The following is a 12,500-nucleotide window of genomic DNA, read 5'->3' as shown; positions in this document are numbered from 1 at the left end:
CATCAAGTCACAAGAGCCTGGACACTCCTGTTGCAGTTACTGTTCTTCAAGGTGTAGCTGTGGTCAGTGTGAATTGAGCAAACCTCTGTTTGAACAGTTTAAACAAGGTGAAGGAGGAGCTACCAAGGATTTTTTTCTTACAAGACCTGTTTCCAACCAGGATAAGTTAGACTTGACAGATTCTTTAATGGAAGTCAAGGACAGTCTTATCAAATCTAATTCAGTGTTTGATGACATTTCCTGTCATGGATTCTCAGACCAACTTGTACAAGATGTTGTTGCCAATTGTCATTGGCTATTTACTGTAAATGACATTTTGGAGTTGTGTCCCATTTTTTCTATTGTTCATGCACTTAAGGTTTTGGAACTCATACAGGAGCTATTTTTAGATATTCCAAATTTCGATGAATTCCTCGACATTATGAGGTTTGAAAAATGTTCTGTATCTGATGACTTGTCACTTCTGTTGAGAGATGTAACATTATTGGGTGACAGCCCAGAAAGTACTGATGGTGAGGATGAAGAGGTTGTGGAGGTTTTATAAACAAGGTACAATTATCTTTATTTTATCCTCAATCTTTCCAAATGGCTGATTCATTGCATGAATTTCTAAAGAACAGACAGGTTGTCATACATTTTGTGGTCTTTAAACTGTGAACACTGTGTTAATGAATTTCTAATTTTCTAAGGAAATATTAATAGTGATTCTATGACGAAAGGTTGAATCAACATATAGTACAACCGATTTTTAGTGAGTTACGACAGCGTAACTTGAGCCAACGTTTTCAAGTTTGAACCCTTCTTTATCTTGGTCATCTGCCAGTAAAAACATCTGTGGATAGTTTCTTTGCATTCTGATAGTCTTTTAATGGAATTTTGGTCATTTTAACTTGGTTGTGATCAACTCAATAACGTCTTTTCGATTTCCAATGTGTTACTAAAAGTAGCCAGAGAGTAAACCCCACCCCACCCCCTCCCCCAAAAAAAAACTTAAATAAAAGAGGGACATGGCCAGCTTCTGAGAGAGTAGAGTTGAAACAATAATTACATCAGAGTAGACCAGAATACATGTACCTTTATTTCTTAAAAATTATTAAATGAATGCAATATCAGAATTGCCTCAGTACAATAATGATTATGGGGTTTGTAACAAAAGTCTCATCTCACTCTGGAATTTACCATTTTGCAATCACATGGAAACTCACTGAATTATATAAATGCTTTCTTTAATGCAAATATATCACATGTTTTGCCCCATACCTGACACCTTTTTAAGTTTATATAAAGATTATGGCAACCTTACATGTACATGTAAGAGGAGTGTTCTCTCCATTCTTGAATTCTGATTCAAAACAGAAAATCTTATAAAGATGAAATAATAAAGGAAAATTCAATAAGATTTCTCTTCTTGTTATCTTGAATGATGTGTAAATTTATCACAAAGCAGCAAGTTAGTTTTTTTCATAAATAGAACTCCATGTCTGCAGAGTGTCCTTGATCCACTTATGCAGTTGCCTGTAGTCAAGGCTTTCGAAGAAATTTGCACTAAATTTGGAAAAAGAGGGGTGACCTTGCCGGCCCTTTACAAATTTGAAGGCATCTATGGACTGTAGGTCCTTGATTACTTGCATGACTGCTTCCTCCCTCTTAGCCACAGAACGGTATGAAGATTTGTGGGTCAATTTACAATCTGCATCAATATTATGCAAAATTAGTTCTACAGCATCAAGAGTGCCTGCAATCCGTGCAGCACTTTTTTCATCCAAATTAGGCCCCAATCCCTTCCATAAGATCTTTAGGAGTTTATTTTGGTGTTCCTTTCGTAAATCTAGAGGAATATTACAGGCTTTTCCACCATGTAGGTTTACAACTCTGTTCCATTTGAGCCTCTGCTTCAAACTCAGGCAGGATGGCACAAACCTTTATGAGGTAGTGCAGAGTTACATAAGCATATTTGGGATGCTTGTGGGATTTGTAAATCAGAAGTAGTAGTTTGTAAGTCTCAAAAAGGCGCTGTCCATCCCCTTCTTTTACAGCATCCTCAAATCCCCTAATGAGAAGTCCAAATGCCATTTTGCACTGGTGATAGTTGAACATGGAATCATCACTGAGATCCTGATCTGTTTCGGTGGGTAGCTCTGGGGCAACAAAGTCTGGGTGAATCTCCCTTTCATGCCTATGGTAAAATAATATTGTAAAGAGATTACAGAAATCCATGGTAACAGTTGGCATACACAGCAGGCAGTAGGAACATATATTAAGCTAAGATCGAATAAAGTCTTGATTTCCTAACTGATCGACTGATTGACATGCTTACACTCACCTGTTTCTATACGGCCTTGTACTAAAGACAAGACCGCAGTTACTTCTGCAGATATAATGTCCAAGGTCATCCTTTTCATCTTCTTGAAACACTTGCAGCTTCAGGTTGTGGTTTTCCAATTCATGTCTTCAAAAGAAGGTACAACCGTAATTATTGCTTGGTTACCATGAGATTTATGTAATAATTGCTTGCATTTGAAGAGTCTTGTTCAAGTAAACTGACAGGTTAATGTCAATACCACTATTCACACCCAGGTCTAAATAACCACTTTTCTAGCATAGAGGGAAAAAAAAAATTGAGGATAGTCTGACAATAGCTCCAGTTAGAGTTAAGAAAACTAATAATAAGTGTGAGAAAATGAATGCTACCCTGAATAGGTTAAAGTTATGATAAATCTGCCTGTTTCCCAGGGATAGCCAAAATAATATTTTGGTTAGATTTATCATAACTTTAACCTATTCAGGGTGGCATTCATTTTCTCACACTTATCTTACTCGTCTGGAATGTAAGACAAAGGTCCGTTGACATCCATCAAAGCGGCATACAAATTGCTGTTGAAATGCCTTGCTTAACTTGTCAGTCTTCTCACTCAAACTGGCCATGTCAGAACGAACAACATAGGTTTCCACGTGATGCTTGCAAAGGTCCAACAACCACAACATTTTGCTTTGCTCAGTAGCTTTGGCTGGTGGCATCTCAATCAAGGGCTTATCTGAAATTCGTAATGGTTAGAAGCAGTAATGAAAAGAAATTTTTGTTTGGTGTTGACTTTTTGTCATTTTGCATAGTTCCATTTGGAGAAATGTGACAAATATGTGGGGAAATCTTTCTGTACATTAATAACTGATAGACAGGGGAAGGGAGGATGGGTCTCCTTTCTCAGGAGGAGGAACATTGAAACATACACACAGTCTACAGTGCTCTTTCATCTCTCTAGTTCATACATTCATCTTACAAAATTTAGCTACCTTCTACTTTGGACATTCCACACATCTCCATAAATGATGCACAAATGTGACCTTCTACCTCCCTTGAGTGAAAATCCTTGTACTCATTGTAATTGGATTGAATGCCCTTTGCAGCATTGAATTTTCCTGTGCGGTTCATACTGGCTCTTGATGTGCCCACCTCACCTGCAGACTCTGCTTTAACAAACATTTCAAATTCTGTCTGGAGAAAAAATTAGGACAACCCAATGTCTACAGCTATACAACTATACACAAGCAGATTTTTTCCATTAGTTACCTATAAGCACTGTGATCTGAAGTATGACCTTACTTGTTTGTTTGTTCATTAGTTTAATAACCTTTTTCCTAAGATTTATAGGGCAGCAGCAGGGCTTGGACACTTGTTGTGTGAAGGTTATTATTTTGTGAATATTATATTTATGAAAAAAAAAGAGAGTCATGCAGTACCGGCATTATCATGATACATTTACCTTGTACAGTGTAACCTTGGCATGCCAATCTGCATGTTCTGGAGGAACTCCTTCCAACCTGTCATAATTGTTCTGACCATCTCTCATTACCCATTCCACATTCCTAGCCCGTTCTTCAAATAATTGGTCACCATGCACAGGTACTGTGGCAACAACTTCAGTCTTGTCCTCCCTTTTGAAGCATGGCACATACTTTCTTTGGTAATTTTTTAAAATTTCTGCCATTTCTGCTGCCACATTTGGATTGTGGAATTCCATTCCAAGTGAGCACTGGAACCCCCCCGCATAAAAAAAAAAGAAGGAAAAAAATCAATAAATCAATTTGTTAAAGTATTATAGCTAACTAACCTTTGTGCAGGCTAGCCTTGTGTCACAACAATGCAGGTGGGACGCTTTGTGTAAATACATAGGCCAATAACATTGTCAACTTTGGATGCATTTTTCTCTGAACTGTTGAGGAAGAGAGTCACTGCACTTATTTGTAAACCCACCCACCACCACCACTTTTGGTATGGCACAACACTGTTAAATTGAAGGCCCAAAACTGGCCAAAAGGCCTGAACTTTATTTCGTCAGCATAGTGAGAGACCTCTTTCTTGTACTTACACAGTAATCCACTAATGGTGAAGTAAGCTTTACAATAAAATTGTTGTTGTGTCAATGGTGCACAGTCAATCTTCATATATATGACTTACAGTTTCAGATTTTTTTGCCATCTCCTCAGAATACTTGTGTGGGATGTGAAAAATCACATTATTTCTGTACACTTTGAAGGCTGGAAGGTACTGAGTGATAACTCTGCTTACAAGCACTGCCCATTGCCACACAAGGTTCTTCTGAACTGCTGCATCTGGTAGAAGGTCCAGGTACTCTAGGTCTGCCAAGCGTTTTTGGGGTTTTGTTGACTCTAAGGATGGAGTAGCCACTTTGTCAACCACAGCATACTGGTGGGTCCAATGCAGTGATCGGTTGACATGGTCTTTGGTTTGGATGCGAGCACTTATGTTAAGGTCAATGTTGTCCGCAACAATCCTGTAAAGACATTGTTAAGTTGCCATTAAGTACTTGACATTTCATGGTAAATATGTAAATGACATCTCTTCATTTACCACTGAAACTAGAATGCATAAAATTTAGTCTTGAGAAGTTATAGCCTGCGAACACTGTGTTCGCAGACTAGAAAACTTACTAACATTTCTTGTTTTATTATTTTTTGCAATGCTGAAATTCAAGTGACATATTGTTCTTAATTCTGTAGCCGCATAGTGTGGCTTAATTTACATCTGCGACATCACCTTTCATAATTAACATCAGCATTGTTAACATTGCTATCGTATTATGTTTAGCCTTTGATAACAAACTTGCTTACTTGAAAAAGGGCAGCCTCTCGTTCTCCAACTGCCTCAATGTCAGGTCGAGAACGTCCACGGTAAAATTGCTTTCCTTTAAGAGTTGTCGTGTCTTCTCGAGATTGTCTATGGTCCGCTGATAATTTTCAGGACTGTACCAGTCGTAACCTTCCACGTTAGCCTCACTGACATCAACGTCTAACTCTAGGTCCATGTCGTCTTCCTCTCTTTCAGGAATTTGCTTTCGTTTCACCTCTTCAAGAAGCAGCTTAGCGCTTTTATTGCACTCGATGGATTTCCGCCAAATAATCGCCTTATGTTCGAAATTCTCACCCATTCGCTGTTGCAGAGCAATCATTGATTTGAAGGACATACAAACACCCAGGTGGTTTAACCGCCCAAAGTCTTTAAAACTAACACCACTGTGGAAAAGAATTGTCGAAATCCTGTACGCAACAGCAGACATAGATGGGTTTCTACAGCGAATTAAACAAGACAATGCCAGAGCTACTGCATTGACAGCTCTCTCGTTCTCCTCTTCAGAGGCCAAACTCGTTAAGTTTGACGCCTTACATAACGCTGCATACAAAAGTGGACAATGTAATTCTACTTCCTTGCAAAGGGTTTTATTGGAAAAAACAGCAAGTTGATCGGGGCTGTTGTATTGCAAACAACTGTCAGCCTTTGAATAATTCTTGCACTCGCGTGCAATCTCTTGTGAGAAAGTTTCTTTCAGTTCCGAGACAAGAAGTTCGCGCCTAAAAGAAGCGTTCGCCACAGCTTTCCATTTCCCTAAACTGATATTCCGAATGACATTCTGGCTCTCTCGGTCGAATTTACTTTTAACAGAGACGTCTCCATTTGGATAGCAAATGACAACCTTAACTGCGGCCTGACCTTGCGATGTATCCAGATCATCAACATTGCACCGCGACAGCACGTGGGAATGCACTGCCTTGGAAAATTCTCCCTGCTTCGTTGAGTTTTCATTCCCCAGAGTGAGAGATTTCCTGACCCTGGTATTCTGCCCTTCTTTTCCTGGCGATCGAATCCTTAACGATTTGTTTGGTGGACTACTTTTCGACGTCGGCGACAGAACTGCAAGGAATTTCCTTTTGGCACCTTCAAGAAAATCGCAATTCTTTGCGTCGTTTTTCCGGTCCGCTGTTTGTTGCTCAGATCCTAAACGCTTTGAGATGAATTCAAGCAGTGCACAAAGATTTTTTATTTTCCTGAGGCAGACATTACAAGCAAGTTGCGAAGACCTCACAGAGTCAATGACCGTAATTCCCGCTATATTCCTAAGACGTTCAGCCCACACAACGCCAAATGACTCGTCTCTTAAAGACGGCTTGAAAAGATTCACAAAAGATTTTGACGTACTGCTGCCGTAGTTGACCCTCAGATTGGTTTCACATACTCTGCAGACGTCGTTTGCACAATTTTCTTTCTTAGGTCGACCTCTTTTTACAGTTTACAATACTTTTCGATCGGCCATACCCGGGACCGCTTTAGTGTTTATCCATATTCAAACCGATATTTTTCGCGCACTCCGGGTTCCCGCGAAAAGTAAGCAATATTTTCATTGGCTGACATTTGACAGGCAGACAGTCGTGGATGTTAACCGTTTGCATATTAATGAGGGGGCGAGACGAAATAAACAATGGGCTGGCTGCAGGCGCTTCCTCTTCCCCTCTCCCTCGCGCGTTTCTCGCGCGCCCAATTTTTCCCTCTCCCATCCCCTTTCTAGCGCCTGCCACGCAGGCTAGGAAGTATTTTGATCACGTCTCGCTCGTGGTCTCGCAAAATGTCAAAGCGCCAATCCTTTTTAGTTAACTTTTTCAACAAAAGATCAAGAAATGAAGGTAACTTCATTGTTTATAGTTTACCTACGGTAACGCTATTTTCAACAAAGATAAATTTATTTTCATCGTTACTGGTTTCAAAATCCTCTTTATAGCGACCTATTTGTTGTAACATCCTGCGCGCGAAGTTAGATTTTTGCACGTGGCGATGACGAATTTTTTAACAGCCAACAAGGTATCAAATGACTCTTTATACACAAATGATTACAACGCAGAAAGTTACAAGTATTTTGATCACGTCTCGCTCATCTCGCAAAATGTCTAAGCGACAATCCTCCTTAGTTAACTTTTTCACCAAAAGACCAAGAAATGAAGGTAAGTTCATTGTTCCTTAGTAGGGTGGAATAACTTTTGTCGATGACCTGCCAATTTTTTTTCAAGTGATTTGTAGCTCTAACTTGGCCCGCGATTTTTCGTGACACTAACATTTTATTGGTGTGTGCTCCAAGGAGAGACCCAAGAGTCTAGAAAAGGAACCGATCAGGTTGACTTTGATGATGTTGAAATTCAGCAGCCTCAACGTAAAGAACAGACAGGTATACACTTTACGTATGAGTGTTGTCAAAACAGCGGTGAACGTTTTTATTCGTTTGTTTTTCCTGTTTTGTTTTGTTTTGATTTATGAACATTTTTTTAACATTTTCTTTTTGCCTTCAGAGCCTTGTCAGTCACAATTAAGCGTGGAAACTCAATCACAGAACAATTCTGTCCAAAGTGAAGGGCAGCCCTGCAAGTCGAGTGAGTATCGTGCAATAACTTCAAAAAATTATCTGAGTGGTGTGCCGGTTTATACAGTTAGAATGATAATGATAATAATAATAATAATAATAATAATAATAATAATAATAATAATAATAATAATAATTATAATATATTACTGGTGCTTGACCTTTCAGACTCGATGATTTGGACATCCGATCAAGTAACCACAACTATCAAGGAAATGTGGTTAGAAGAAAAAGTCCACAACTTCTTTGTATGTAGGCACTCTGGATGCTCCAGTTTGAGCAGGGAAGAACAGGGACGACTGCAGGTTGCAGAGGATGCCAAAAAATTGGAGAAAAAGAAGCCCGACAAGTTTAAGCATGAATGGCTGTTAAACCCACGCTACTGGTCTGTGTGTTATGTGGAGAGCTATGGATTTTTTTGTCTTCTCTGTAAGAAGCATAACATGAAAAATGCCCAAAACAAGTCACAGACGTTCATTGAAACTCCCTCCAAACGACTGAAGGAAGATTCACTGAAGATACACATGGCCTCAGCTGCCCATTCTTCAGCAGTAGAGGCAGATCTCCTCCAACGGATGTCAGCTTTCCATCACGAGGTAGTCGAAAAGAATGAAGTACAAACAACTGTTCTTCAGAATGTCTTTGCCACAGCGTTCTTCCTCATGAAAGAATTCATTGCTAATCGAAAATTGATTCCCCTCATTAGTTTTATGGAGAAGGTTCTGGGAGTTTACCAACTTAAGCATTTCTGCCACCGCTCCCAAGGTTCTGTCAGAGAGATCTATTTAACCCTTGGTGACACTGTAAAGCAAAACCTCTTAAAGAGGGCCATAAATGCAAAGAGCTTTGGATTGCTGATGGATGAAGTTACTGATATATCAGTGTCATCACAGCTGATCTCATTCATCCAGTTTTGGGATGATGAAAACTCTTCCATGACAACAATGTTTTTGTCCTCCCAGAATGTCTTAGAGGACTTTTCCAGTTGTAACTCTGAAGCCATTACAGAGCTAGTGAAGAGGGAATTGTCAGCCTCTGGTCTGGATATCAGTAAGCTGATGGGCCTGTCCACAGATGGGGCAAGTGTCATGGTTGGAAAGACCAATGGCGTTGCTGCAAAGCTGAGGCAGAGCAATGATAAGTTGCTTAACATGCACTGTGTCTGCCACCGCTTAGCACTGGCTTGTACAGACAGCTGTCAGGAGCTGAAGTTTATCAAGGAAGTGGAAGATGTTCTAAGACAGCTGTGGTACTACTTCCATAATTCCCCTAAGAAAACCGCTTGTTTCCTTAAATGTCAAATTCAACTGAAAAAAGTCAGTCTCAGTCACAGTGAGAAAACAAAAAAGCTATTGGCAAAAAGGTTAAAGAAGGAAGTTTTGATGCCTCTGTTACTGCAGCCTTGCAGAGCTACGAAGCTATCCTTTTGTCTCTGCAGGAAATTGATGATGCCACAGCTATTGGCTTGATAAGCAAGCTCAAGTCAGTAAAATTTCTTGGGGCCCTTTACATTCTTAATGCCATCCTTCCGGTACTTTCGTCTTTATCAAAACAGTTCCAAGCTGGAAATTTTCATTTTTCAATGATAAGACCAGCCGTGAATCATGCCATCTCAACCCTAGCAACGTTGAAGGAGACCACTGAACCTCTGCAGAAACTCCGAGCGGACATCGACTCGTTTACGAGAATCTCGGATGACCTACAGCTGAGAAAAGATACTGGAAGGCAGTTGGAAACCCTCCTGGCTAACTATGTTGATGCCTTGACTACCAACATCGAAGATCGCCTTGGAAATTCTCCAAAGGTCATTGAAGCCTATGCCATCTTTGATCCTCTTTTGCTCCCTTCAAGTGACGAAGACAGCTTCAAAGAATATGGAGAAGTTGAAGTGAAAACTATTGCCAATCATTTCTTTCCAGGAGGTGAAGATGAGATGACGAGATTGCTTTGCCAGTGGTCACAAGTCAAGTTCTTTCTCTCTGGAAGGAAACTGCAAATACCAGCTGGACACCAAAGCAGTACCTTCTTCATGTCCTTCATGCTGAAAAACAAAGGCATTTTCCACCCCTCCATGTTTGAAGAGCTGTTGTTTGTGGCTGAAGTTGGACTCTCCTTGCCCTGTAGCAATGCGTGGCCAGAGAGAGGAGGTAGTGTTATCAACATTACCAAAACAAAGTTTCGCAACCGTCTCAGTAATGGAATGCTGAATGCCCTTATGCAAGTTTCTATCAATGCTCCAGAAAGTGTCAATTGCAATGAAATTGTCAAATCAGCAGTGGCTAACTGGCTAAAACAAAAGCCAAGAAAAAAATTGAAAAAAGTAACTGTTAGAGCCCAGCCCCAGATCAATGTGGAATTGTCTCACCCAATAGAAGGCCACGAAGAGTTAGTGCAAAGTGACCATGGAGAAAATAATGGTGAAGTAGCAGAAGGTACCATAGCAGATGAAAGCCTAAATGAGAATGAAGAGGGTGGTGCAGAAGAAGAAGCAGCAGCTGTTGCCAGTGCAATAGGCCTGCCAGAGCCTGATTAAGCCAGAGCAATTGAAAGTGACTGTGGAAGTGATGATGACTTTTGAGAGAATTTCAAAGTGATTCTTGTAATTCCTTTACACTATCATAATAATTTCTTTATGCAGAAATAGTTAGTTAACTTCCCCAGCATCAGGAACTTTATTATTTTATTTTCCTTCTTAGCATTTAAGAGTATAGTATACATGTGAGTGTACATACAAGAGCCAAGAAAACTAAAACTAGCTATCAAATTAACTATCAAACTACTGGGGAATTTAATACGACTGAAATGTTAAACAAAGGGTGAAAACAGTTTTAAAGACAAATTCAATAAAGATGTAAAACAAGTGACTGATAAATGATTTTCTTTTATGCAAAAAAGATTGTTAGAATTAATTGCTTTCAGGAAAGGCAGTTTTAGCAAGTGTGAAAACACCAAATCCATTTTGCTCCCGGGGGCTTCGCCCCCTGGACCCCCAACGGGGCGCTGCCCCTGTACCCCGCTGAGGGCCTGGGCGGCCCCCAGACCCCTCGCCAGTGCTGGTGTCTGCGACACCAGGTGCCATCTACTTTCTGTTTATCTCCATCTACTTAAAAACTTTTTGACAACCCTGGGTATCAAGTAACTTTCCAAAAGAAGAAGACAGATGTAGAATAACATAATCTTCTCTTTTGCGACAAGTAGCGGCCTACCGTTTCGTGTTTGCCTTTTCACGCAAACTCGATGCTTAATCTCTCTGCTGTTGGCTTAAAGCGTCAGCTCATACATCTTTCTTACGGTGTTTATTTAACTTTTTATTGTAAACAGAAGTACATTAAATATATATTGTGCATCAAATGGAAACTCGGAAAAATCCGCGCCCCATATGGAATTTGAACCCACCGTTATCTAGTACGGATGCTGTAAGCTACTGGGGTCTCTGTGGTGAGCAAGGGTAAAATGTGGATTACGACTGCATCACGCAGTCACATAGTCAAATTTCAATTAACCACATATGACTCATAACTGCATCGCGCAGTTTAATGTTTGATGCACAATATATCTTTCGTGTATTTCTCACATTACTCGCTTAGGTGGTTGGTTGGTTGGTTGCATCTTTGATATGCCTTGATGTGACTGCGTGATGCAGTTACGTTGCTGTGTCGTATTTTCCGAAGACGTTTTCTCCAAGATGTAATGTCCGATATGTTGTGACTTGACCTGCAAAGTAGCTCTTTATGTAGCTAAGTGTCAATCACTTTGATAAAGTCTTGACTGAGCGATTTTACAAGTAAATTTTTTTTGTTTATAATATACATGTATACAAACGCTTACTTTTAATTTTTTTTTTTAATTGGATTGCAGAAATCGTTTGCTCAGGTTTCCTTTATGGACAATTCATGCTGATATAATATTTCTGTAGCAACTTTCTTTGTCTTTCTAGCATACCTATCCAATTTTCTTGTTACACGTACTAGAGTGTACCTACTGACGGTTCGATTAAATTGTATTTTAGATTTATGGAACTGAGGTGGAATCTTGGACACCACAAATGAGAGAGATATTTAATGAAGAAGAGCAAGCTGTAAACGGTGTAGAGTGAAACAAAAACGAAGAACATTCTATGGATTTGCGGAAAGACAGACGTTTAAGCGGCTTTTTCATGCAGTCTTCGTCTAGTGAAATACGAACAATATTTGACAACTGTGTTAATTTTTTTTTATAAGGAAAAGGAACATAATTTTTTATGTAAGGCAATAGGTTTTTTTAACCAATTTGAAGCTGTGACCTCAGTTGATTAAGCAATTCAAAGACCTTCCATCCATATAGCCTTAAATATTTTTTAAGGTTGTTTCTTTCTCAATTTAGGCTCACTGAACCCTGAGCGGAGTTTATAATACAGGGATATTTTTGCACGGTTTGAAAGCGGAGAAAGCAGATCTTAGGGCCGATTTACACAGTACGATTTTTGTCGCATGCGACAACGGCTTACGACAGGCCCACGACATGATTTACGATCGTTGTGTACGTCAGAAAAAATGTCGTAGCGTTCTAAAACATATTTTAAAACGCTGCGACAATCGTAAGTCGTGTCGTGGGCCTGTCGTGAGCTTGTCGCATGCGACAAAAATCGTACCGTGTAAATCGGCCCATAGGAAGTGCCCGTGGTATCCAAAAAGGAAATTGGGGCTAACCATGCATTTTTCAGAGATAATAGCCCTTTTAGCGGTTAACTGAATAGAGTGTAATGTGAAGTGCTAGATTTCTATCCCATATGAACCATGTGAGCGTTAGCCCTACTGA

At 39.8% G+C, this 12,500-nt stretch overlaps 2 protein-coding genes across 3 annotated transcripts in view; both read left to right on the top strand.

Annotated features, from left to right (window-relative positions):
* LOC138010905 (ATP-dependent DNA helicase RecQ-like) overlaps positions 1-989 on the top strand; it is a 2,870-nt gene extending 1,881 nt beyond the window's left edge. Inside the window, exon 3 of the mRNA XM_068857924.1 lies at positions 1-989. This exon is cut by the window's left edge and continues 667 nt beyond it. Within this exon, the coding sequence (XP_068714025.1) occupies positions 1-544 (544 nt within the window). The 3' untranslated portion in view covers positions 545-989.
* LOC138010906 (non-structural maintenance of chromosomes element 3 homolog) overlaps positions 1-12,021 on the top strand; it is a 38,283-nt gene extending 26,262 nt beyond the window's left edge. For both annotated transcript variants that reach the window (XM_068857926.1, XM_068857925.1), the window contains exon 11: positions 11,713-12,021. In XM_068857926.1, coding sequence (XP_068714027.1) covers positions 11,713-11,799 — 87 coding nt within the window. In that variant the 3' untranslated portion in view covers positions 11,800-12,021. The remainder of the gene's footprint in view (positions 1-11,712) is intronic.
* Positions 12,022-12,500: the final 479 nt, after the last annotated feature.

The sequence above is a fragment of the Montipora foliosa genome, chromosome 7, assembly GCF_036669935.1.
Source record: "Montipora foliosa isolate CH-2021 chromosome 7, ASM3666993v2, whole genome shotgun sequence".
NCBI classification, from domain to species: Eukaryota; Metazoa; Cnidaria; class Anthozoa; order Scleractinia; family Acroporidae; genus Montipora; species Montipora foliosa.
The sequence above is the reverse complement of the archived record's forward strand: the minus strand, read 5'-3'. Positions and strand labels throughout refer to the sequence as shown.